Source organism: Primulina tabacum, chromosome 8 (assembly GCF_025594145.1).
Source record: "Primulina tabacum isolate GXHZ01 chromosome 8, ASM2559414v2, whole genome shotgun sequence".
In the NCBI taxonomy this organism is placed as follows: domain Eukaryota; kingdom Viridiplantae; phylum Streptophyta; class Magnoliopsida; order Lamiales; family Gesneriaceae; genus Primulina; species Primulina tabacum.
Genome location: NC_134557.1, coordinates 37,823,917 through 37,849,544, shown reverse-complemented (window position 1 = coordinate 37,849,544; position 25,628 = coordinate 37,823,917). Strand labels below are relative to the sequence as shown.

The 25,628-nt window shown below is 38.0% G+C and overlaps 2 protein-coding genes and 1 pseudogene across 2 annotated transcripts; 1 reads left to right on the top strand and 2 right to left on the bottom strand.

Annotated features, from left to right (window-relative positions):
- Positions 1 to 221: 221 nt before the first annotated feature.
- On the bottom strand, positions 222 to 2,597 carry LOC142554056 (peptide methionine sulfoxide reductase B5-like). The gene is made up of 3 exons (XM_075664673.1): positions 2,149 to 2,597; positions 742 to 898; positions 222 to 647 (listed from the first exon to the last, which is right to left on the bottom strand). Exons 1-3 carry the CDS (start codon positions 2,529 to 2,531, stop codon positions 492 to 494), a joined length of 696 nt encoding a protein of 231 aa, XP_075520788.1. The 5' UTR covers positions 2,532 to 2,597; the 3' UTR covers positions 222 to 491.
- An 11,281-nt stretch (positions 2,598 to 13,878) lies between these two features.
- Positions 13,879 to 16,864, top strand: LOC142554055 (glutamyl-tRNA reductase 2-like; annotated as a pseudogene).
- A 5,691-nt stretch (positions 16,865 to 22,555) lies between these two features.
- LOC142554743 (uncharacterized) lies at positions 22,556 to 23,104 on the bottom strand. The gene has a single exon (XM_075665420.1). The coding sequence runs from the start codon at positions 23,102 to 23,104 to the stop codon at positions 22,556 to 22,558; it is 549 nt and encodes a 182-aa protein (XP_075521535.1).
- Positions 23,105 to 25,628: the final 2,524 nt, after the last annotated feature.

Below are 25,628 nucleotides of genomic sequence, written 5' to 3'. Positions count from 1 at the left end.
AATTTGCGGAAAACACTTTAATTTTATGAATAAATTATGGAAGAATTTTTTTAAAAAAATTTATTTAACTAAGATTTTGTCGTATAATCTTGTTAATTTTTAATTTTTGCTCGGTTGTTATATTTATCAGACGTTTGAAGATCAATTTGAAAAATAAATAATAAAATAAGATTATATATAAACAAAATATACGAGCAAAATTATATATCAAACAAACAAGATAAATTAAAGTTTTCGGGCTAGTTTGTTATTAACACTAAGCGATACCATGTAGAAGGATTATTACAGTACCCATATTAAAAACCAAGAATGTCTGGAAGACTGCTTCTCATCGATGAGATATCACAGGTACCATGTAATGCACCAAGGCATAACCAAAAACACACAACCTTTATGCTCTAACATGACCCATCATCAGTTACATAAAGCTCTGTTCCAAAGTAGTAGTTTAGTTTATTTTGCTTTTGGACGTAACACACCATTTACAAAGACTAATCGGAATTTCCTGGAATGAACTTTAGGGACACACTATTGACGCAATGGCGTTCATCAGTGGGAGTACGAAACCCTTCACCTTTGAAAACATGCCCGAGGTGTCCCCCACAAGCTGCGCATGTGATTTCTACCCTCCTTCCGTCAGGATCAGGCTGTATAAGGATACGCACAATGCAAATGTAACTCGATTTTTTTAAGACGCGCAAGAAGTGTGTAGATGGGATTAATGGAAAAAGGGGAACTTACGTGTCGATTTATGGCTCCAGGGAGACCCTCGAAGAATGCTGGCCAACCACAACCGGAGTTAAATTTGGTTTTAGACTTGTACAGGGGTGCTCCACATCCTGCACACTGGTATACACCCTCTTCATGGAACTTGTCGTAAATCCCAGTACCTGGATACCTGTTAGTATTTGCGTAACACAAGTAAATCTTGAAGCATATTGGTAAGGTGTGGTTCAAACTTCAGACGAGTATTTCGACCCTTTATTTCATAACAGATCCTTGAAATGACCAAAACAAGATTGAAGTGGTGATACTTCATGATGAGTATTAATGGCAGCATCCCTTCACGTTAGCAAAGAAGGAATAAAATTCAGTAAAATCATGTACAACTGGTGCTGAATTCTCTCCTCCACACAGACTTAAAAATAACAAAAACCCACCGTCATCACCACTTAAAAGTTCTAGAATATCTGACAATCTATCACCCAAGTTCATCCCTCCCTTACATTTTCATTTTTCAAGAAAGAAAAGGCCAGGAATAAAAACTTGAGCCTCATGGTTAAACCAATGAAGAATTACTGAAGCTTTCCTCAATTCTTGACAGAGGAGCAGATTGACTTATTTTGCAACAAATGAATAGTAAACAAGCAATACTCAAGCTTTCTGCCTTGACTACAGGGAATGGAAACTGGCAGAGACGAGATGAAATGTCGGGCTAGGCTCAACCAAAACTACTGCCATGACCGTTCGGTCCTCACATGTGCACTCATTGACAAAGAAAAAGACTTGCAACTCCAAATGAAGATAGTGACATTGGTTCATACACTAGGATGGGTCAAAAAAGATTTAATATTTGACATGATTATCATAAACTCGATTCAGGATCATCCAGATTGCAATAAATATTATTCATGAATCATAAAAACTACTGCTTATTTGCAGTATAACTTCAGATAGATATAAAGGAGAGCTATTTTAACACAATTAATAGAAACAAAATATGAATTTTAGCTTCAATCGTTTGGCCATGGACATAATCCTTGAGGATTAATCGTTTGATGGATTTGTATTGCTTTTATTCCCTTTCATTCTCTTGTTATTGTTCTTATGATTGAGAAAAACTTTCATCCATTTCACACCAAAAAGAGAAATTATAGGGGCAACAGATTCCAAGCAACTAAAATGATAAAATAATCACCAAAGTATCAGTTTATGGAGCGAACATTCAGCATTCTTAGGAGGGAAATGTCAGTTATCAAGCAGCCAGGTTCTTTGAATCAAGATTCAAAAACAAAAATAGCAAAATCATGAACTTAGACAGATAGATTCAGACTAATGAACCCCATAACGATTACAAGAACTGACAATCAACACTAAGCAGCAATCGATCAAATTTGACAGTAGGCATAAACATGAAATCGAACTCACTCGGTGCCTTTCTGTCTAAGAATCCGAAACTGCTCAGGCGAAAGAACTGCACGCCACTCCTCCTCGGATTTCTGCACAGACCCAGAAGCCGCCATAGCCACAACTCCGCCTCGGAACCTTCTCCTGCTGGGATTCACACTCAAGCCACAAAATCCACCGGATGAAACGACGCTATATCCAAGGGGCTTCGTGAATAGAAAATGGGTGCAGTGGACTCTGTCGAAACTGGTGATTGGGTTTGATGATCTTGGTATAAATCTTGAGATGGAGGAGGTGGGTTTGACAACGAGCGTTCTAGAAGATGCAAATGGCGATATTCTAAGGATCTGGGAGCCCATTTGGTGGGAAAGATCGAATTTTTTTGTGCGGTGCAGATGGCCCATTCAACCTGAGTGACCGCCTCGCGCCACCGAACGCTGGCTTCATCTCTATGGATTGAGTTTGGACACATGATCCTAATTAATCAATGGAGTAACCAATTTCGCAACTACAAGTCGGTTGAATATGGTTACAAAATTATTCATCCATTAAAAAATAGTGAAAGATTTGTTTTTCATTTTCTCTCTTTGTTATTTATTTTAATTATTAAATTGATCAAGCTTATACATCTTGGTGATTGTTTTTATATTCAATAATTCTAAATAAGAATATCTATATTATAGTATTTGTTAAATGTAGGATTCTATAAGTTACTCACATTCAACTACAAAAACAGTAAAAAAAATTTAAAAACAAAAACCAAAATAAAGTATTTACAATAGAGTAGGTCTCTTGTGAGACGGTCTCACGAATCTTCATCTGTTAGACGGGTCAACCTTACCGATATTCACAATAAAAAGTAATACTCTTAGCATAAAAAGTAATTTTTTTTCATGGATGACCCAGATAAGAGATCCGTATCACAAAATACGACCCGTGAGACCGTCTTATTGGAAAATTATACCGAAGCGATGCCGATCAAGATGATAATAGTACCCAAAAATGCGAAATAAAATAATCAACAAGAATACAAAGATTTACGTGGTTCACCCAAGATAGGCTACGTCCACGGAGCTACTGCAGATCTTTTATAATAGGAGAAATATTACAACAAGTGTACACAATGATACACTAAATATCTCACACTCCCAACTCGAGTATAACCGAGAAAATATTTTCTGTAACTCACACGAGAGATACTCATAACTCTTTGTTTTCTCTTGTTTACAAAGCTTTATAATTGCTTTTTGGGATGCAATAAACTGAAACGAAAGAGTTCTATTTATAGGTGCAAAAACGTTTTTCCAACGCGTTAAAAAATTCGTTTCCTTCATCAACTATTGCTTCACGGTTCCATGTCAAATTCCATTTCCTTTACAAAGCATATCGACAACTCATGCAATATAATAAATGAATTGATTATGACAACCCACCTAACATTTCTCTCACTTGAAGACTTGATTTCAATCATGACTTCACACCATTAATGCAGCAGCTCATATCTCCTCATTTATTCTTGCAGTCCAACTGAAGTTGAACACAACTTCAGTTTGTCAATGGTTACCGTTTTCGTGAGCATGTCAGCTGGATTTTTACTTCCAGGAATTTTCTCAAGCATCAAGACTCCATCTTCCAGCACTGATCTGATGAAATGGTACCTAACCTGTATATGCTTTGTCCTAGCATGATAAACAGGATTTTTGCTAAATGAATAGCACTCTGACTGTCACAGTGTAATGTGCTATCTTCAAGCTTCTGACCCAATTCTTCCAGAAAGGATCTCAACCATATCATCTCCTTACTAGCTTCTGTAACTGCAACATACTCAGCCTCAGTAGTCGAAAGCGCAACAATCTTTTGCAGCTTAGACACCCAGATTACAACTGTACCACCTAATGTGAACACATATCCAGTAGTACTTTTCCTGCCATCCAGGTCACCACCCATATCGGCATCGACAAAACCCTATAAGCCCAATTTTGACATCCTGAAGCATACAGAACAACTAGCAGTACCTTTCAAATACCTGAGAATCCACTTAAATGCTTCCCAGTGTTGCTTTCCTGGATTACTCATAAACCTGCTCACAACTCCCACTGCATGTGCTATGTCTGGTCTTGTACACACCATTGCATACATGAGGCTTCCGACAGCAGAAGCATAAGGAACCTTGTTCATATAAACCTGCTCTTGCTCCGTCGAAGGTGATTGTGCTTTGGTTAGTTTAAAATGACTAGCCAAAGGAGTACTCACATGTTTAGCTTCATCCATGTTAAATCTGCTAATCACCTTTTTCACGTACTCTTCTTGAGATAACTTCAAGATTCCATTCACCTGATCTCTAAAGATCCTCATTATAGAATTTGCTTTGCAGTACCCAAATCCTTCATGGCAAATTCCTTTGATAAATCTTTCTTGAGTTTATCAATTTCTTCCAGACAAGCTCCAGCTATCAGCATATCATCTACATATAGCAGTAGTATGATATAAAAACCATCAAACCTTTTCACATAACAGCAGTGATCAGCTTGACACCTTAGGAAACCATTATTACTCATGAATCCATCAAACTTCTTGTACCACTGTCTTGGAGCTTGTTTGAGACCATACAAGCTCTTCTGAAGTTTGCACACTATTTTCTCTTTTCTCCGTACTTCAAAGCCCTGTGGCTGCTTCATATAAATTTCTTCATCTAGATCACCATGAAGAAACGCAGTCTTTACATCCAACTACTCCAAATGTAAGTCTTCCTTCCCCACTAGTCCAAGTACAGTCCTGATAGTGGTTAATTTAACCACCGGAGAGAAAATCTCGGTGTAATCAATTCCTTCTCGTTGTTGGAAGACTTTTACAACAAGTCTTGCCTTGTACCGCTAGCTACCATCATGCTCTTCTTTTAACCGGTACACCCACTTGTTATGTAACGCTTTTTTGCCTTGTGGAAGTTCTGTCAACTCCCACGTCTGATTGGATGATAGTGAATCCATCTCATCTTCTATGGCCAACTCCCACTTGGTTGAATCATCATTTTGCATTGCCTCTTCATAGATCTCCGGTTCACCTTTGTCTGTCAGCAAAATATAGTGAAGTGCAGGGGAGTATCTTTCAGGTGATCTAATGGTTCTCAAAGATCTCCTGAGTTCAATCACCGGAGTTTGTGGGTCATCATCTTGTGCAGTTTCTTCTTTATTTTCCTGGTTACTGGTTTTCGATTCATTCACAGGAATATATATCAATGGCACTTCATCAGTCTTCTTGACTTCAGAACATTCATCTCCAGCTCCAATGTCTGACTTGTCCTTGTACAGAAGTTGCTCATTAAAGATTACATCCCTGCTCCGAATGATTTTCCGATTTTGGTCATGCCAAAAACGATAACCAAACTCATTATCTCCGTAACCAATAAAGAAGCACTTCTTTGATTTCAGATCAAGTTTTGTTCTGTTTGCTGAATCAATATAAACATAGGATAGATATCCAAACACTTTCAAGAAAGAAAGATTTACTTCTTTGCCGCTCCATACCTCTTCGGGTATTCTGCAGTCAAGCGGTATCGAAGGTCCTCTATTGATCAGATATGCTGCAGTGTTAACAGCATCAGCCCAGAATGATTTTGGCAATCCAGAATGCAATCTCATGCTCCTTACGCGTTCATTCAAGGTCATGTTCATCCTTTCAGCTACACCATTTTGTTGAGGTGTACCAGGAATGGTTTTCTCCATCTTGATCCTGTTCTGTGCACAATATTTCTTGAACTCATCATCTTCATATTCTCCACCATTGTCAGACCGTAAGCACTTCACCTTCAAGTTGGTCTCATTTTCCACCATGGCTTTCCACCTTTTAAAGGTCTCATAAACATCAGATTTATTTTTCAGAAAATAAACCCAAACTTTTCTACCCGAATCGTCAATGAATGTGACATAGTATTTCGAGCCTCCAAGGGATGTCACAGGAGATGGTCCCCATACATCAATATGAACCAGCTCCAACTTTACTGTTTTTGGTTCTCTACCGCCTTTTGAAAAGCTCACATTCTTCTGCTTTCCAAAGATACAACCTTCACATAGTTGGTGTTCAACAGTCTTTAATTCTGGTAGTTTTCCTTTTGACACCAACATCTTTATTCCCTTCTGACTCATATGTCCAAGTCTATAATGCCATAGACTTGAATTGGCTCCAGCATCCATAGCTGCTAATGTGTCTCAACAACTGGAAGTCATATACATTGTTCTCGTTTTCTTTCCTCGAGCAACAATCATGGCTCCTTTGTTCACTTTCCAAGAACCATCACCGAAGGTCACATTGTGCCTTCATCATCGAGCTGTCCCACCGAGATCAGATTGCGTGTCAATTTTGGTACATGCCTGACTTTGTTGATTTTCCAGACAGATCCATTTGACATCTTCATCCGTACATCACTCATACCAACAATTTCCAAAGGTTTTCCACCAGCCAGGAAAACTTTTCCGTAATCGCCAGCGATGTAGTTATCATCGCGATCACCAGTGGTATGAAACGTAGCTCCCGAGTCCATAACCCAAGAATCAACAGGGCTTTCCATGGATAATAGCAGAGCATCATGTACTTCCTCAGTGACAGCATTGGCATTATTCTTCGTTGATTTGCAGTTCTTTTTCAAGTGACCAGTTTCACCACAGCTCCAGCACTTCAAATTTTTTTCAAAGTTGCTTTTGTCTTTTCCATTTCTTAACTTGGACCTACCGTGCCATCGGTTAGAACTCTTTTCGCCACTCCTGCCCCTTCCTCTATTCTCAAGATTTAGAGCAGAACTCGATGATGTTCATCCACCAGAATCCATCTTGCGAACTTCTTCGGCAAGAATTTGATCTCTGACATCATTGAATTTTAGCTTTCTTTTTCCAAAGAGTTGCTAACCGCTGCCCGCATTGATTCCCAAACATTTGGTAAATACGCCAAAAGAATAAGTGCACGGATCTCATTATCAAAATTAATTTCAACCGATGTTAGCTGAGAAACAATCGTGTTGAACTCATTGATTTGTTTAGCCACCGAAGCACCTTTACCCATTTTCAAGTTGAATAACTTTTTCATTAGATGTACTTTGTTGTTTGCTGATGGCTTCTCGTACATGTCCAATAAAATGGACATCATCTCTTCTGTGGTTTTTGCCTCCGTCACGTTATGTGCCACATTCTTCGTTAGGGTTAGTCGTATCACACTAACACCTGTCGGTCAAGGAGCTCCCAATCATCATCTTCCATCTTTTCCGGTTTCTTTCCTAATAGAGGTTGATGCAGCTTCTTACTGTACAGATAATATCTTATCTGTAACAGCCAGAACGAAAAATCTGTTCCGTCGAACTTGTTGATTCCCGGTCCCGATCCATCATCTCCGGCCATCACTTCTCTAGCCTTAGAAAAAAATCTAAAAAATCTTTTTTGATGTGGAAGATCATACAAAGCTGCAACCATAGAGCATACTCAGAATTCTTAAGAATTTTCACAACAAGGCTCTGATACCAATTGTTGGGAAATTATACCGAAGCGATGTCGATCACGATGATAATAGTACCCAAAAATGCGAAATAAAATAATCAACAAGAATACAAAGATTTACGTGGTTCACCCAAGATAGGCTACGTCCACGGAGCTACTGCAGATCTTTTATAATAGGAGAAATATTACAACAAGTGTACACAATGATACACTAAATATCTCACACTCCCAACCAGAGTATAACCGAGAAAATATTTTCTCTAACTCACACAAGAGATACTCACAACTCTTTGTTTTCTCTTATTGACAAAGCTTTGTAATTGCTTTTTGGGATGCACTAAACTGAAACGAAAGAGTTCTATTTATAGGTGCAAAAACGTGTTTCCAACGCGTTAAAAATTTGTTTCCTTCGTCAACTATTGCTGCACGGTTCCTTGTCAAATTCCATTTCCTTTACAAAGCATGTCGACAACTCATGCAATATAATAAATGAATTGATTATGACAACCCACCTAACACGTCTCACACAAATTTTTGCTTTTATAATATAGGAAAAAGATTTTCTAAACACAAAAATAATATGGGTTATTTTTCAGTAAGGTTCCATAATTAACTAGGTTTTGGTTTTTCTTCTAGTGATGTTTTCAAGCACAAAAATAATTTATTTTTCCAGATGCGTAAGTCCAAACGAGCTGATTAAATTGATTTAAACAAAAATATGTTTATTAATAATAATTGCGTTCGTAAAATGGGTCATGGCCTGGACAAAAAACCTTGGTATCCAGACTATACAACTTCGATATTTATGAGTTGAACGTACAAGGTTCGAGTTTGAGGGAGGTGAAAAAAACTCGTTGTTAGGAATGGACTTAATTATGTGAGTTTGTATTTTAAGAACTACCCTAAAAGATATGATTGCAAGGAAAAAAAGTGTCGTGAACCTTACATTTTGTTTAAAATTTGCATGTGGAACACAATTCAAACATGATGTGGAATATATTTTCAAATCCCAACAAGTAAAAAGTAACACTGTAAAACAATAAAATCATCACAAAATTATGGCAAAAACTCGTGTGAGACTGTCTCACGGGTCGTATTTTGTGAAACAGATATCTTATTTGGGTCATCCATAAAAAAGTATTACTTTTATGCTAAGATTATTATTTTTTATTGTGAATATCGGTACGGTTGACCCGTCTCACAGATAAAAATTCGTGAGACCGTCTCACAAAAGACCTACTCCAAAATTATTAGTTGATGGAGTGACATTCGAAATTCTTAGGAGGGAACTTCAGTTGTATCTCAGCAAGCAGTAAGTCCTTGGATTCAAGATTCAAAAACAAAAATAGCAAAATCAAGTACTTTTTCTTAGAAATAAAAAAATTTGATATCCCACGAATGGACTCATCAAGTGATGGGCTCAAACCTAGACTTTGGACCCTAAGTTCATTTCTAACCAAAATAGGTAGTTTATAGTGGACTTTATGTGCTCTCTTATAAATATCTGATTTTCTATCCTCATTTGGACATTCATCATATTAATTTTTAGTAGCCTCTTTAGTTGTTATCTCATTTATCCTCAATACTTGACCTGCGCATCGGAGAAGCTAAGCAGGGACACACTCTCGCCCCCCTTTTAACAGTCTTCTTTGTGATTTCAGGCACAGAGTAGGTTCGAGATCTGAATTCGGGCTAACCTCATCTACCGGAATCGAACCCTATATTTCTAGCTAGTATCAAAACTATTTAAAAACAGGGTTGTTTGAACGCACATCTCTTCTAACACAAATGATGACATAGACTCGACCAGTTGGGTTAGTTAGATGTCATAAATCGGCTGTATTAAGTTTTTAAGAGTTATATATATGAATTTGAATAATCTTCCTCCTTGAGCTAACTTTTGGGTGGAATTAGACTCAAGTCTCAATTGTAATATAACATAAAAAATTTCAAGCTCACCGTTATGTGTTGGACTATCATATGAGTCATCCGATTGTTCAAATAGGTGCCCAACAAGCCAGTTTGTGGCTTGGATTTTATTGAATCTTATTTAAAACAATTTTTATTGTAATAATATTTTATGATTTTATCCAATTATGACATTTACTTTATATATATACTCATGCAAGCTGCATAGATAAAGCTCTTGAATATACATTAGTACCATAAAGTTTATCTCGCAACTAGATCATGAAACTCATTAGGAAGCGTGTTGTATATTCTAAAGAATTTCATAGTCGAAGCATCAGCCTAAAATAAGAATAAATATCTCGAGATTGACATATATGATGTAAATATCATGTTTAATTGATAAGGCTATGAAGATATCCATTCAATAGATGGGTGCTCATTTGATGAGGTACTGAACAACTATCCCTTAGACTGTCCATGTGGTTATCGGTTATCTAGTGGATTAGCCATTGGCTATGCTTGTGCATCATTAATCATTATACCCGGGACAACATGGAAGCTACTAGCATGCATTTTGACTCTTTTACTAACTCCATTGAAAGTAATCAGGTGGAGAAGTTGATTTTAACTTCGAAATATGAAGGAGTCAATGGATATTAGTTGGGGATTCACCAATCACCTATGAGTGAGGATATCCTATATGATATAATGAGTTAATAGGTGCAAGGAATATATGGCCAGAGTAAGACATGTGCATTATAGAAATGTGTTTCCTTAGTTGCACATATCATGTCAGTTTTATTACTCAAAGATACATCACATCGTTATCGAATTCATTTGCAACTCTCGATGTCCAAATTCGATAGGGATATATGAGTTGAAAGGACCATACTATATGTTAATCATAAATTGCTGATTCTTGCAGACATTATCAGTGATACCTAGGGGATTATGAGACGATGCTACTAAACATTCTTACCATGATGGTGCAATCAGACTTGAGTTCTGACGTTTTTGATCAAATTATTGATGAAAAGAATTAGGTCAATTAGGTAAGCTCGAATAAAAAAAATGTTATTCTGAATCACATGAAGTTGTGAACTCACGGCTAGCTGTGTCTCTGAACTATTTAGGATTATACAAGTATTTGAACATTTGTTCTCCTTGAGATAGTCAAATTAAAGGAATTGAATTTAGCGACTTTAATTTGATGGAGATCAAATGTATTACTTATAAAATAGTTTATATGCATATTTAATTATTGGAAGGTGTGTAAGTTAACTTGACTGTTAATTAAGTGAGGAGAGTGCAATTGTCTAATTTAGTTAAGGATGTTCAAAAATAGTCAATTGCAAAAATGAATCGGTGAAAAATTTTGTTCATCGAAATTTTCATTTTTCATTGTCACTTCGTAGTTTTCCAATCTTCGATCTCTTCGATGGGAGTTATAATGAGTTCACAATTGTTTAATCTCTACGATGTAAGATTCTCATCGAATATTCTAGAAAGATCTAGAGTTAATTAATTAAATTGAATAAATAATTAAATAATAGTTATTTAATTATATCATATCATGTATTATCAAGAGTTCATAATTATTTAATTATACATGGAATATTCTAGAAAGATCAAGTGTGATTTATAAGAGAAATATTGAAATGTCTATTATTCGTTTTTTCTTTAAAATGTACTAAAAAAATTTTTCTTTCTTTCAATACTTCAGCCAAACCATAATATATATATAAATATATTTTGCACTATTTTAAAATAATCACCAACCTACGATTTGAACATCCAAAAGAACGTAATTCAAAAAATAAAATCTTAATGGTCAACCAAACTTAAAACTAGCATTTTCCAAAATAAAACATAAACATCTTAATCCCTCAAAAGTATCATAAGTCATAAAATCTTTAGAGTAAACTTAAATCTTTAACATAATGCAGAAAACTAGCAAATGTCATCGGGTTATGTGCATCATTAGTCCAGCTAGTTCAACCATCAAGTCCTCCATCAAAATCATGTTCACTTGCATCGATCACATCTAGTGAGCATATTGACTCAGCAAACCTGAACCATGATAGCAAGTAATACATATACATTCACAATCAACAGTGAAAATACTTTTAATCAAAATAGATTTTCATGAACATAAACTTTAAATATTTTCCTTTCATCATATGTTTTTCTTTCTCATCATATACGTATATGTTTTCCTTTTTATTGAATTCAGATCCTCAATTGTGACTTTCGTATTAGCTGTAGGTCGATGGATCCATCTACGTATTACCACGGTACCGGACGACGGGGATATCAGCGACACTCTCACCCGTCAACTGAATCTTGGCCTTACATATCATCGTATCATCGTATTAGTCACAATCAATTCATCTATTTCAACCTTTCATATTTCCATCACTTATAAAAATTCATGCACATATAAATCATTTTGCTTTTAAACTAAGCATGCAACACGTCTTTTAGCATTAATGTTTCATCATAAAATTCCATAAAAATTTGAAATAAACATTTTAAAATTTATTACAGCATTCAGGGCACTGCTAGGACGTATAACATTTTTCAGGTGTAAAATGAGCGTTTTGCTCCTGAAACTCTTATTTTCTCAATTTATCCTTAGACCTTAAAACGACGATCCAAATCCATCCAAACTTAACATGGTACCTTAAAATACATCCATAAATATTTTTAAATGTAAACTTTAGCTCCTCGACTAATTTCTCAATTCGTATTTAAACTTAGACGTACATCTCGGTTTTGACTCGTATTGACTCGAAACTTAACCAAACTTGAACCAAAGCATAATAACACCTAACTATACCATATACAACCCAAATGAAGCCAATTAAGACCCTTGAAAAAGCCTAGACCAGCTACTGAATTTTCTTGTCCTAATTTGAAAATCCGAGCCTCCTACCCATGCAACTTTCGGTCCCAGCCCTTATCCACCAAGACCAGCCCCTAGACCACCCTCCTAGGACCATGACTGTGCTCATAGCAAGCCACTGGACCAAACCTAACAGCCCAAATGTGCCCAACCCTTCACCCTTGCCCTAGGAAGCCATGCGCGACTCCCATAGGCACGACTCATGCCTAGCCTTCGAACCAGCCATCGTGCAGCCTATCTAGAACCATGGCTCAGCCCTCTTAAGAACCCTGGACGTGCCCCTAACAGCAGCTAGCAGCCGCATGCACCCAGGAAGCAAACCGCACCCCTAGCCGAACCCTAACTCACAAATAATCAAATTTTCGTTCAAGCCATCAGCCCTTCATGTGCAGCCCTTATCTATGCATCTAGGGACCCTTAAATATGTGGAAAAACATCTCTTCAAGTACCTCTCACTTCAAGAAATATATTTAGAAAGCAAAAACGCTACCTTTAAAATGGAGATGATTCTTAGTAAGATGGATTGTGATCCCGTTCTTGGACTTGACGACATTTAATAGTTATGGATGCCTACTTCTTTCCTTAGTTATACTATAATCCCAACGATTAAATTTAACGTAGTTGGATTAATTATTCTTCACTCCTGGAGGTGAATGAAAAACATGGGGTGGGGGATAAAAATATAATTTTGATTAATTGGTCAAAGTCTAACAGCGTGTGCCACCCATAATATAGATGACTTCACACCAAATGAAAGGTCGATAAAAGTCGATACATATTTTAATTTTGATATGTATAGTTGTGCATTAAAAAGTATACAATAGAATTGACCTCCAATAATTTTTCTTTTAAAAATACCCATCAATAAAATATACATCTAATATATGAGTGACACCTTATTTATATATACGAATTTTATAGATAATAGAGTTTAGAGTAGATCTCTAGTGAGACGGTATCACAAATATTTATCTGTGAGACGAGTCAACTCTACCGATATTCACAATAAAAAGTAATACGCTTAGCATATAAAAAATAATATTTTTTCATGGATAACCCAAATAAGATAATGTCTCATAAAATACGACACGTGAGACCGTCTCATACAAATTTTTGCCTAGAGTTTAACATACAACAGTCGACACATTACATTGGTGAAAACAATGTATAATCCGGAAAATGAATCTACAGACAACGAAATACATGCAACTTGCCTTAACACAAACTATCCATGTTTTAAGGTTCGGTCGACCCTACCCCTGCGGGCACTGCCTGCAGGGGTCGATCCAATGGCTCGGATTTTTTCGAGCCAATTTTTTTTTTTTTTTTACATGGAGGTGGGCTCGGATCACTCATGTGGAGTGATCCGGGCCGTTCATGCCTGCATGGGTAGGTTGAAACAAACCATGTTTTAAATTTTTTTTTGAATAAACTGATTTATATTTCTCACCAAAGAGTCTTTCCATTCCGACCAAACCAAATTTTCACATTGGAAAGAAAGTCCATTCTTGTATTTCCACCTAATCCTCTGACCACCCACGCATAAATTCCACTAACCCGAACTCCTCGCCTGAAATTCAAACCTCCATTATTCTACAATGGCGGTGGCGAGGGGATTCCGGACCTCTTCTTTTTCTAATCACTGTGACGCTGATTCCGATTTTCGGTTGAAGGTGGAATTTTGCAGCAATGGCTTACGCATTGGGAATATGCCTTGTGTTTCCGTCGCTTGTTTTCCGCGGATGATCGATGATCATTTGAGGCTGAAACACGTGATTTCTGAAACGGGGTCCTTCAAAGTAGGCCCTAGATGTCAGGTTGCTCCTAGCCGAGGGACTGGATCCAAGCCGTCGGGTGTTTCGGCGTTGGAGCTCCTCAAGACATCTGGAGCCAATCGTAAGTTTCATCTTTTTTCCTATGTTTTCAATCTTTTGTTTTGTGTTTTAAAATGTAATAACGAAACTCTGTACATTTGATGATAAATTCTGGGCGATTCAGGGGATCCAATTGTGGGTTTTGTGTCCAAGGTTTTTTACCAGCCATATTGGTTTGGCTTGCTTCTATCATGTTTGCCATTTCCTTATATATCTTCTCTTCTACTTTGTGGTAATCTTCTTTGTTTTGTTAAGAATGGTGAGTAGTTGTATGCATCTTTGCTGATGAGAAGTCAAAAAACGAAGATAATTGTCATTTAGTTCTAGTCGTTTTTCGCAACCATCCATTCATCTTGGTTTTTAATGATACCTGGTTTACTGGCTTAACATGGTATAATGTGGAGTTGGAGAATAAAGAGTTTTGTGATTATTTTGGTTATTCATGTATGACTCCTCGATGATTCGTAAAATTTCTTTGGGAAATGATTTGAGAAAATATGCAAATTTTTTTCTCAGGTTATACAAGGGAAAGGAGCAGTATTGTGGTGGTGGGGTTTAATTACCTTGCAGCACCCATAGAGATACGTGAGAAGCTTTCTATTCCAGAAGCACAATGGCCTCGAGCTATTGGTGAACTTTGCTCATTAAATCATATAGAGGAAGCTGCTGTTCTTAGTACTTGTAACAGAATGGAAATTTATGTTGTGGCTCTTTCTCAACATCGCGGGATTAAAGAAGTTACTGAATGGCTGTCTAAGGTAATGGTACTCGCCATTCTCATATTATGTTTAGTTATCACTCTGAATAGATTTAAGAGCAATTGTTGATAGCTTTATCGCTGATGTTTAATTTTGCTTGAGGTCAGTTTGATGCTATACCCCATCAAGTAGTTGCCTCCTTTTGTCCTCGTGTGATGTTTATCATGAAACAAATTCTACAGATGTCAAATTTGTCTTTATGTTGCGTAGAAATATGAATAGTGCTCAATTTGGTGATCTTTCTCCACAGATTAGCTCGGTGCCAGTTTCAGAACTCCATAAGTACAGATTTTTGCTTTACAATAAAGATGCTGCGCAACATCTGTTTGAAGTCGCTTCTGGGCTGGATTCCCTTGTCTTAGGTGAAGGTCAAATTCTTGCACAGGTTAAACAAGTTGTTAGAACGGGACAAGGAGTCCCTGGGTTTGGCCGTAAAATTAGTGGGCTTTTTAAGCATGCCATAACTGTTGGAAAACGTGTTAGAACCGAGACCAATATTTCCACAGGGTCGGTATCAGTTAGTTCAGCAGCGGTGGAGCTCGCGATGATGAAACTTCCGGAAATTCCACATACCACCGCCAGAATGTTGGTTGTTGGTGCTGGCAAGATGGGGAAGCTTGTGATCAAGCACTTGGCGGCAAAAGGATGCAAGAAAATAGTCGTCATCAACAGAACACAAGACAGAGTTGCCTCTATCTGTGAAGAACTCAAAGATGTTGAAATAGTATATAAGCCCCTCTCAGAATTGTTAGCATCTGCTGCAGAAGCTGATGCAGTTTTCACATGCACTGCTTCAGAAACGCTCCTCTTTTTGAAAGATCAAGTCCAGATGCTTCCCCCTGTGAGCTCTAACATTGGAGGGCAGAGGCTATTCGTCGACATTTCTGTTCCTCGGAATGTGGGGTCATGTGTAGAGGATCTTGAAAATGTTCAAGTTTATAATGTGGATGATTTAAAGGAAGTAGTGGCATCCAACAACGAGGACCGATTGCGGAAAGCCATGGAAGCAGAGGCAATCATCGCAGATGAAATCAAACAATTTGAAGCATGGAAAGACTCCCTTCAGACAGTTCAAACCATCAAGAATATTAGGGAGTACGCAGAAAATATCAGGGCTCCCGAGGTAGAAAAGTGCCTGTCAAAACTGGGAGACAACATCACGAAAAACCAAAAGAAAGCTATTTATGATCTTAGCATAGGAATTGTGAACCAGCTCCTCCATGGTCCAATGAAACACCTGCGCTGTGACGGAGCTGATAACCGGAGTTTGAATGAAATACTGGAAAACATGAATGCCCTTAACAGAATATTCAGACTAGATACAGATACTGGAGCCGAAGGTACGAGCTAAGGTCAAGCAGAGTCAGAAAGGAGTTTCTTGATCCTCCTCTCTCTGCATCTGCAACTATTTGATGTTTCTTTTTCTGGAGTCACGACGACCTCCACCCGAGCTTCATAGGCATTTTTTCAAGCCTCTTATAATTTGTAGGTCCTTGATGTATCTATTATTGTTTCTACTCGACCCCAAGTAGTGTAGATTCACAGAGAGAGAGATTTATTTTTGTTTCTTTTTCTGGAGTCACGACTCCCTCCACCCGAGCTTCATAGGCATTTTTTCAAGCCTCTTACAATTTGTATAGAGATAAACACACCCAGGGGGTGCTTAGAGGTCCTTGATGTATCGGTTATTGTTTCTACTCGACCCCAAGTAGTGTAGATTCAGACTGAGAGAGAGAAATTCATTACTCGGCACGAGTTTATTGTGAAAATGGCCGACCTTTTTGGTTGGCGTCTAATTCGTTCATTCAAATGTTTTCTACCCTTTTCTTTTTTATTGATAGCATCCATGTATTCATTTGTTGAAGATGGCTAATGCTCTTTTTAGAGTTTGTTGGTAAGACAGAAAGGTAAGTTCTTGAAATGCAAGGCCATGTTAACTTCCTTTTTAGTTGGTATATTAAGATTAACGTGAATTTCAATTAGGTGTATCTAATGTTTCCTTTTAGTTGGTAATAATAATAACTGTGTCTACGACCTCAACGTTTCTTTTGGCTTTAGATTAAATCATTGTACATTCCCAATTAATCTTGTTTGAGAATATTGGTTAATGACATCTCCGATGTCTAATTCTAAACTTTGTGATGCTTAAATCCAAAAAATTATGTAATTGACTTTTACCAAATTGTAGCCTCGACTTTTGAAGTTTTAGAATAAAAAAACGGCGAAAACACAAACTTTTTGATGAATATGATATGATGGAAACAAATATAATTGAGTCAAATATAGAAAAACAAATTAAAGCTTAAACTCAACTTGAAATTGTTATATTTGAGCTCAAGTTTGATTTTGATGTTAATAAATTTTATATCGGATTCGATCTAAAGAGCGGGCCTTCAAATCTTTGCAGCTGAGTGGATCGGTCGATGTTCTAGGTTCTGCACAAACAAAAACAGGGTTAGGGGGCGCCGGTGAGTTTTCCAGCGTGACCCATCCGATTCTTAAGTCTGTCATGAGAGAAAATTTAAGAGTAAGATATAATAATGCTAAGTGAGCAAGAAAACATGATTGAATAAATTGTAGCCAATACCTTGTATTTATAGATGCATGAGGGGTTGGTTACCTTATAGGAGTAGGATTATTGCTAGTGTGGAATTATACCTAAGATAGAAAACCTCATATGGTAGGACTCCTTAACCATGTCGGCTAAAAATCTTGATGACGGTCAGGACTCTTGCCTTATCTTGATGAGATTCGACCGAATCCCATATTTATCGGGGCTTCTTATTTATTGACGATGATGTCTTCACATTCCCTAACCGCGTTAGAGCCCATGCTTTCCGACCACCTGAATGGGCCTGAACTTCTAGTAAACAGTTCAGACCTTTAATAAACAAAGTTGAAGGGTCCGGCTCTGTTAGAAACCTATGAGCTCGGACTCTTGGGCTTGGACACCTTACTATATGGTCGGGCACGGTAGCCGGGCCCTTGATCAATAATGAGGTATGGCTCTTACAGGACTAGGGTCAATTTTGAGATGAGCTTGAATTCGTCAAGATGTGACAATTTTAGGGGTCATAAATAGTACCTCCTCTCCTTTAGTCTAAAAGTATGAAATGTTGACTAAAAAAATCTGGTTGGACTCAGAGCCCTTCCTTCTCAGTGTTTTCGTTTTTGGAGTGTGTTTCTTTGATTCGACGTGGCATATCGAATGGTGCAAACGTTAATCCGAGTGAAACATAAATGGATGGCCTAGATCCTCTAACAGATAGGCTCCCGAGGCGATCGTACATATACCCTATAAAGTCTGGACCCTTGATTTCATGTTGATCGGATGGCTGACATCAAATAGAAATCAGCCTTTGGTTTTATGCGCCCAAAATTATCCAAACCACTTGTAAATATGTTCAAATATGTTCGAGCCAACTAAGTCCGAACTTTTTTAGTTCTCTTTTAGCTTGGAAGTTTTATTTTAATTTTTCAAGGTCTCCATGGATATTGAGAACCTTCTTAAGTTTATTCAGATAAAAAAGATAGTTCATGGTCGTTTTTACTTATCCATACACCCTGAATATACATTTTTGAAAGGGAAGTCGGACTCCCTAAAGGGTGGCACAATAGACATTTTTTTTAAGCCTACCAAGCCATGGCACTGTGACATAGACTGGGTCATGAGCTTCACCCTCCCTGAAAAATTAGCCGAGGCGACCCACAACTACAAGAACTTTTTAGCGACCATGAGTGTTAAGTGTTTTAATATTGAAAGTCTGGTGGAAAATGACTTGCTCTGTAAATACAAGTTTTGAAAGAAAAATTAGGGGAGAAAAGGGACATAGGTAGGGTCTTCCGACTCTTTTATTTATATTTTCTCCTTTCTTTTTCGAACAATTACCGTTATTTGTTTTATATGCAGACGGCCGCGTGATGAAGGCTGAAATGAAGACGGAAATGACCATGTAGAAGAGGAAGAGGGTCGAGCCCTCTACTGATGATGTTGCAGTCGAGCCCACCCCTCCCTAGTCTTCCAAGAAAATGTCCTCAAAGAAGAAAGAGGGGTCGAGCATAGGCCCATATTTTTAGAGCCATCAGGGTCCCGAGCTATCCGTCCCTTCCAAGGGCAAAGGAAAAATGGGTGAGGCTTCTTCCACACCCGAGCTTGCAATTCTGGAGAAGGCCTACCACCCCTGCAGCACACTTATATTCTTTCTGGTCAAACCCGACGAGCCTAAGTCTTTGGGTTTTGTCTAGAATTTAGTCTCGTCCGTGGACCTAGAGATCTTCCAATCAGCCCCGGACTCCTTGGTTGAAGAGTCCATGGCCCTCTGATTTATGCAAGTAACCTTTTATATTCAATTACTATTTATGTCGTGCCTCTTTGTGATCTTCTAATGCTAATTTGTATCTCCTTTTGTCAAACCATTGCTTGGGCCAAGCAGTACAGACTTTGAGCCCAAAAGGTCCGAACCACAGCCCGAGCCAATGCCAAAAGCATGAACGATATCTTGGCCCGACACAGGAAGTTGACCCAGCGGATGCGGGACCTCAATTCGGAGCATGATGATGAGCTTCATACCCTCCAGTGTGAGCTAGAGAGTGCACAAGACAACTTCAAGAAGGCCGAGCTGAGGATTCAATGCTTGACGGATGAGGCCCGGAAGCGTGAAGGGAGGCCAAGGCCACATGGGCTAAAAAAAAAAGAGTTCATTCAATCATTGGATTTTGAGAGAATATGCGCCAGAAGGGCTGTGGTCTACTTTGAAGAGGGGTTCAAGGGTTGTTTGGCCCAATTTCGGGCTAACAGCTATTCTGAGCCCGAGCACCCGACCTCGTTTATGGATTCAAAGAAAGCCCTTGACGATATGCCTGAAGAGGGAGAAGTGCCCAGACAAAAAGAGCAGGATGCAGCCGACCCCAACTCCCTGAATCAACAAATATCCAAGCTGATTCATAATTAGCCATCATGGCTCAGACAACCAGAGCATCGTTGTGTGGGTCGGATAATCCGGACAAGTCCCCGGGTCCGAATGATATAAGAGGCCTTGTTCGGACTCTTGGCCCAGTGATGTCCATATTTATTAGCTTTCTGCTTGTCTTTCTCACCCGGCTGGAGTCCTCATCAGTGGGTCATCTGGGCCCAGGCTAATTTGTTCTAGGGGCAAGTGTTCTCTTTGGGGCTCACTTTTTCTTCTGTCTCTGGGGTCGGTAGTCCGACCCTTGTTGTTTTAGGATGTCTTTCATTTCCGCATTTTGTCAAACTATGTATTCTATCTTATGTCCTAAATGTTTACATTAATCAGTGGTATGCCCGTAATCTTTGTGGAAGTCGCAATATCTTTCTGACCTGGGTCTCCAAGGCCCCTTATCACTTCCCCGGGGCCTCTGTATAAGGTGTTTGTTATCACATATTTGGAGAGCTCTGAGCTTGCTAACCTTGAACGGGAGTGTATGCGGCGAACTGGTCCAAAGGCTCCAGACGAGCTGATCAGTTCGAGCTAGGAGTCGAGCTGACATGCTTGGCTTTTTTTGGGACTGCTAGGTAGATCCCTCCGTTGATGGGCTCGTGTGAGCTGCAATTCCTTAAAATTAACGTACTTATCAACACGGACGAGTAGTTCATCGTAAGTATTAGCCCTTTTTAATCAATGACTTCAAGATATCCTCCATAGTAAGCCTGTGAATGAATTCACTTATCAATAATTCGGACGTGGCAGAGGGTACTTCAATGACCATAGCGCTAAACAGTCACATATATGCTCGTGTTCTTGTTGTCTCATGGCAAAGAGACCGAAAAGAGTGATAAGATGCTTATTGCTGCTGGCAAACTGATGGAGGAATGATAAGCTAAAATCGTGGAATGTATTGATTTCCCTGGGCCAGAGCAGATTGAACCAATGCGGGCCGACCCTAATAGGGTTGTAAGGAAAACTCGGCATTTGATAGGACCCGAAATACTAATGTAGGGTGTAGGAGCGCGGAATTTTTGAACCATGGTAGATAGTCTTCGGGGTCTCTCTTCCCGTCATACTCTGTGATATTTTGGAATTTGAAGTTTTCGGGGAGTTTTTTGGCCAGTATCTCGGTAGAGATGATATGGCTCGGGTTGCCGGATGAAGACTCCCATTTCGCTTGTCCTTCAACTATTTGATCTCATCTCTCATCTTCCTCATCTCGTCCAGTTGTGCCTCCTGGTCCGAGGGTGGAAGAGGTGGGTCTATTCCTTCCGTCTGGCCAAAACTTGCTCTACTGTGGCAGCATTCAACTGTGTCAACTCGGCCACATTGAAGCTCTGGTTGTCATTATTGCTTTGATTTCCTCCCCTCCCACTGATAATATCTTCAGTACTCACCATTTTATCTTTCTTTCTTCAAATTATCACAGACGATGTCAATTGATAATACCAGAATTTTATCTCGGGTTCGGTCTGGATAGAGGGTATTCAAATCTTCGCAGCTAAGTGGATCGTGTCAGTGATCTGGGTTCTGTACAAACAAAAATAGGGTTAGGAGAGCCTGAGAATTTTCCGGCGTAACCTTTTAATGCTTAAGTCAGTCCGGATAGCAAACTTAAAAGTGAGATATAGTAGTGTTAAGTGAACAAAAGAATTTGAGTGATCAGCCAATACATTCTATTTATAGATGCATGAGAGCTAGTTACCATATCGAATTTGGATTCTTGCTAGGGTTGAAATCTACCTGAGATAGGAAACCTTAGATGATAGGACTCCTTAACCATGGTGATTAGAACTCTTGATGATGGTTATGACTCTTGCTTTATCTTTATGAGATTTAATCGAATATCATATTTATCGACAAGAATGTCTTCACGTTCCCTAACCGTGTTAGATTTCGGGCTTCCCGACCACCTAAGTGGACTCGGACTTCTAGCAAACAGTTCGGACCTTTAATAACAAAGTTGATGGGTCCGATCCTGTTAGAAATTCATGAGCTATGACTCTTGGGCTTGGACACCTTACTAAATGGTTGGGCTCGATATCTGAGCTCTTGATCAATAATGAGGTATGACTCTTATATGAATGAGACCAATTTTGAGATGAATTTGGATTCATCCAGATGTGACAATTTTAGAAGACATCATATTCGAAACAAAAAAAAAATTAATATTTTTTGCTTGAATTCAGTTCGAATCAAGACTTGAGTTCAAGTTTGACTCGAAATATTCGAATATGTTTGTGAATACTCAAAAATAAATGCTCAAATATATTTATTTACATTATCATCATATTAAATTAGACATCGTGATGACTTCGACTTGAATTCGATAATTTTGATGACATTTTGTTCTTCAAGTTTGCATTGCTAATCTACGCATCATTGGAGTCGTCAATAGGAGTTGGCCCGTCTTGAATTCATGTAACAATGTTAGAAAATTGAAGATAAATTTAACCTCTATAAATAATATAAGTAAAATCTAATATTTTAAAAAGCATATTCAATCTCAATCCAAGAATAACAAAACAAAATAAAATAAATAAAACTCGATTTCTCATTCTTCACCATTTCGCGAGAAGCCTAGCAATTTCCCGAAATCAGGAAACAGATTACGAGAAGCAGAAATAGAACCAGAATCCAAAAACTCACCTTCTTCAGCCAAATACTCTTCCACCATTTCCTTCACGGATCTAGCGGACAGCTGGTGGAAATGGGCGCTCCATTCTGAAACAAACCCATTGGCCAAGACCCATATCTCCTCTTCGTCCATTCTCCTCCATTTCTTCCTCAAATCTTCTGGTTGCAGCCTCGTGAAATTGTTCACCTCGATGAACAGGAGCTCTCGGCTTTTCTTCAAGGCTTCTTCTCTTTGCAGCGCGCCGTTGTTTAGATTTTTTATGTGCAGGCTGAGTTCCGCCGGTAGTGTTTCGTCGGTCGTTGGTTCTTTCTTTTTGATGCATGAGATTTTGAAGGCTCTGCGCGGGTTGTGATTGAACTGCAGGGATTTGGCTGGGGTGGGATTGGAGACGAAGGGATGGGTTTGAGATTTTGTGAATTGTGGGAGGAGAGTTGAGGAAATGGTGAGAAGAATTTTTGGATCCATTGTTTTTCCCTTTGTCTGTTTCGAGGGGATTGTTTGAGGTTTTGTTCTGTATGCTGTAAATAAGCACAAAAAAAGGGAAAATGTTATTTGCTAAACTAATCATTTCAGGCCATAATTATGAAATAAATTAGCAGAATAATATTGTATGATAAGATAATAGATCAATAATAAATTATATATGACTGCAAGATAATAAATTGACAAATATGAATTTATTGTAAAATTTAAGTCAAATGTTATATTATTGATATGTGTGAAAATAGGAATGTAAACCGAGGATGAGTCCGAAAATGTCATATATTAGTCTTAGATTTTGTCCTTTTGAGATGGATTTTTGGTTATAGATGTCAAAACGGGTTGATTCCATCCTACATGTAGGGGCATTATCAACTCAGCCTCTCTATTTAACGTGTCAGGGTGGGCTGGTCTGATCTGGCCTGACAGCTAAGCTAATTTTGTATGTAATTTGGCTAGCTGGGACGGGGTGCTCTGAAACCCACCGTAAGTCCGCAATCCACACTAGGCGAAAAAATTGTCAGTTTAGCTCGTCTATTTCATATGGCGGGTGGATCCACCCAATAGGCCTAAACTATTTTGACTCGTCTAGTTTTGGCGGGTTAAATGCTTTAAAGCATTTAATGAGTATTATTTTTCTATCCGAACAAGTTAGGATCAGATGATAGTTTTATAAACCCGACTTGTTAGTTGACGGGGAAGATGAATTTTATGAGCAATTTCTTGATGAGGTGTGTCTAATTGTTAATTACTTAATGTGATCGAATTGGTTCTGTTGCAAGAAAAATTTAATAGTTAGAAAATAGAAACTAGAGAAGCCAAAAAATTTATAAATATAAATTAGTGAATTCAATTGTTTGCACGATGGACTATTCGAACCCGTTAACTTTGGATGTATTTGAGCAAATTTAATGGACCAAAATGGGTGGAATTTGTAAAATAAAACTAGCCAATGATTTTTTTTTGAAGAAAATGATCTCCTTAAATGTATTTCAAATATACTTGAGCAAGTCATTTTTGTCGAAATAATAATGTAGTTGGCAGATAACATTTATGGAAGTTGATGATGGTTGACAGATTGTGGACGAGAAAATTCAGTGAAATGACTTAACTTATAGCATTTGAGTGCTCAGTTCTATAATATTTGTGAGGTGTTTATTCTCATGTATTACAAGAGTGTGTGTTATCTTTGAAAACACAGTGAGTGGTTGTTCACCATAAAATATCATAGTGGAATTTTTTTCATCTTGCCCGTAGTTTTTACCCTAATAATTTTTAGATGTTTTCCACGTAAATCTCGGTGTCCAATTTATTTTTTATTTTTATATTTATTATATTAAATTTTTGCACGTGGACCAACAAGTGGTATCAGAGCCTTAGTTTAAATTTTTTAAAAATTTTGAGTATGCTCTGTGGTTGCAGCCTAGAGCCCTAGACTAATCTTCCACATCAAAAAAGATTTTTTTGAGATTTTTTGCTAAGGCGGGATTATTTTGTCCAATCTATTAAATTTTTGTAGACATAATGACGGGCATGAACGAGATAACAAAGTTCAATAGAAGCAATTTTATGCTGTGGAAATAAAAATACAAGCAGTTTTAAGAAAAGAGAATTGTTTGGCGGTTGTTGGAGACAGACCAATGGAAATGACGGATGATTGAAAGTGGAATGATATTAATGATAATATTATTGCCAATTTAAACTTGACTATAACAAACGAAGTATTGTCAAGTATCTCTGAGACAAAAATAGCAAAAATTATCTGGAATACTCTAACAAAGATGTACGAGATTAAGACACTAAACAACAAGATTTTCCTAAAGAGAATCTTTTATACTCTTCAGACGGCGTATTCCTCATCGATGACCGACCATATAAACACCCTAAATACTCTATTTGCCGAACTCACTTCTCTATAGGGAATAAAATAGAGGAAAATGAACGTGTGAAGCATCTACTTCAAAGTCTACCAGATTCATATGATCAACTTATCATCAACTTAACCAACAATATTCTCACGGGCCCTCTAAAATTCGATGATGTCTTAACTGCGTTTCTCGGATAATAAAGCAGATGCAAGAATAAGGAAGATATGTTGGTAACTTTGAAGTAGGCATAGGCTTTACCGATGATAAGAGAAATATTTATGGACCGTGACTCCAGTGGGATCCAAATGTGAGGTAGATCAAAGACAATGAGTAAAAAGAAAAATATGTATTACTTTAAATGTGGCGGTAAATGACACTTCAAGAAAGAGTGTACGAGTATCGAGAAGGGTTCTCAAGGAAATGTGGTCAGTACTTCAGACGGTAGTGAAATATTATTCAGCGAAGCGGTAACAACTGCAGAAGGCAGACACAAATTTTGTGACACATGGATATGGATTTAGAAATGACGTGGAACATGACATCTCGGAGAGAACGGTCTGATAATTATAAACTAGTCTCAGAAGGATCTGTATTCATGAAAAATGATCATTCCTTGGAAATCGTTGGGGTCGGTACTATCA

Coding starts and splice junctions, on each gene's coding strand:
- LOC142554743 (XM_075665420.1), bottom strand. CDS start 23,104: ATGGATCCAAAAATTCTTCTCACCATTTCCTCAACTCTCCTCCCACAA.
- LOC142554056 (XM_075664673.1), bottom strand. CDS start 2,531: ATGGGCCATCTGCACCGCACAAAAAAATTCGATCTTTCCCACCAAATG. Junction 899..2,148: donor CTTAGACAGAAAGGCACCGA/GTGAGTTCGATT, acceptor AAATACTAACAG/GTATCCAGGTACTGGGATTT. Junction 648..741: donor CTGGAGCCATAAATCGACAC/GTAAGTTCCCCT, acceptor ATCCTTATACAG/CCTGATCCTGACGGAAGGAG.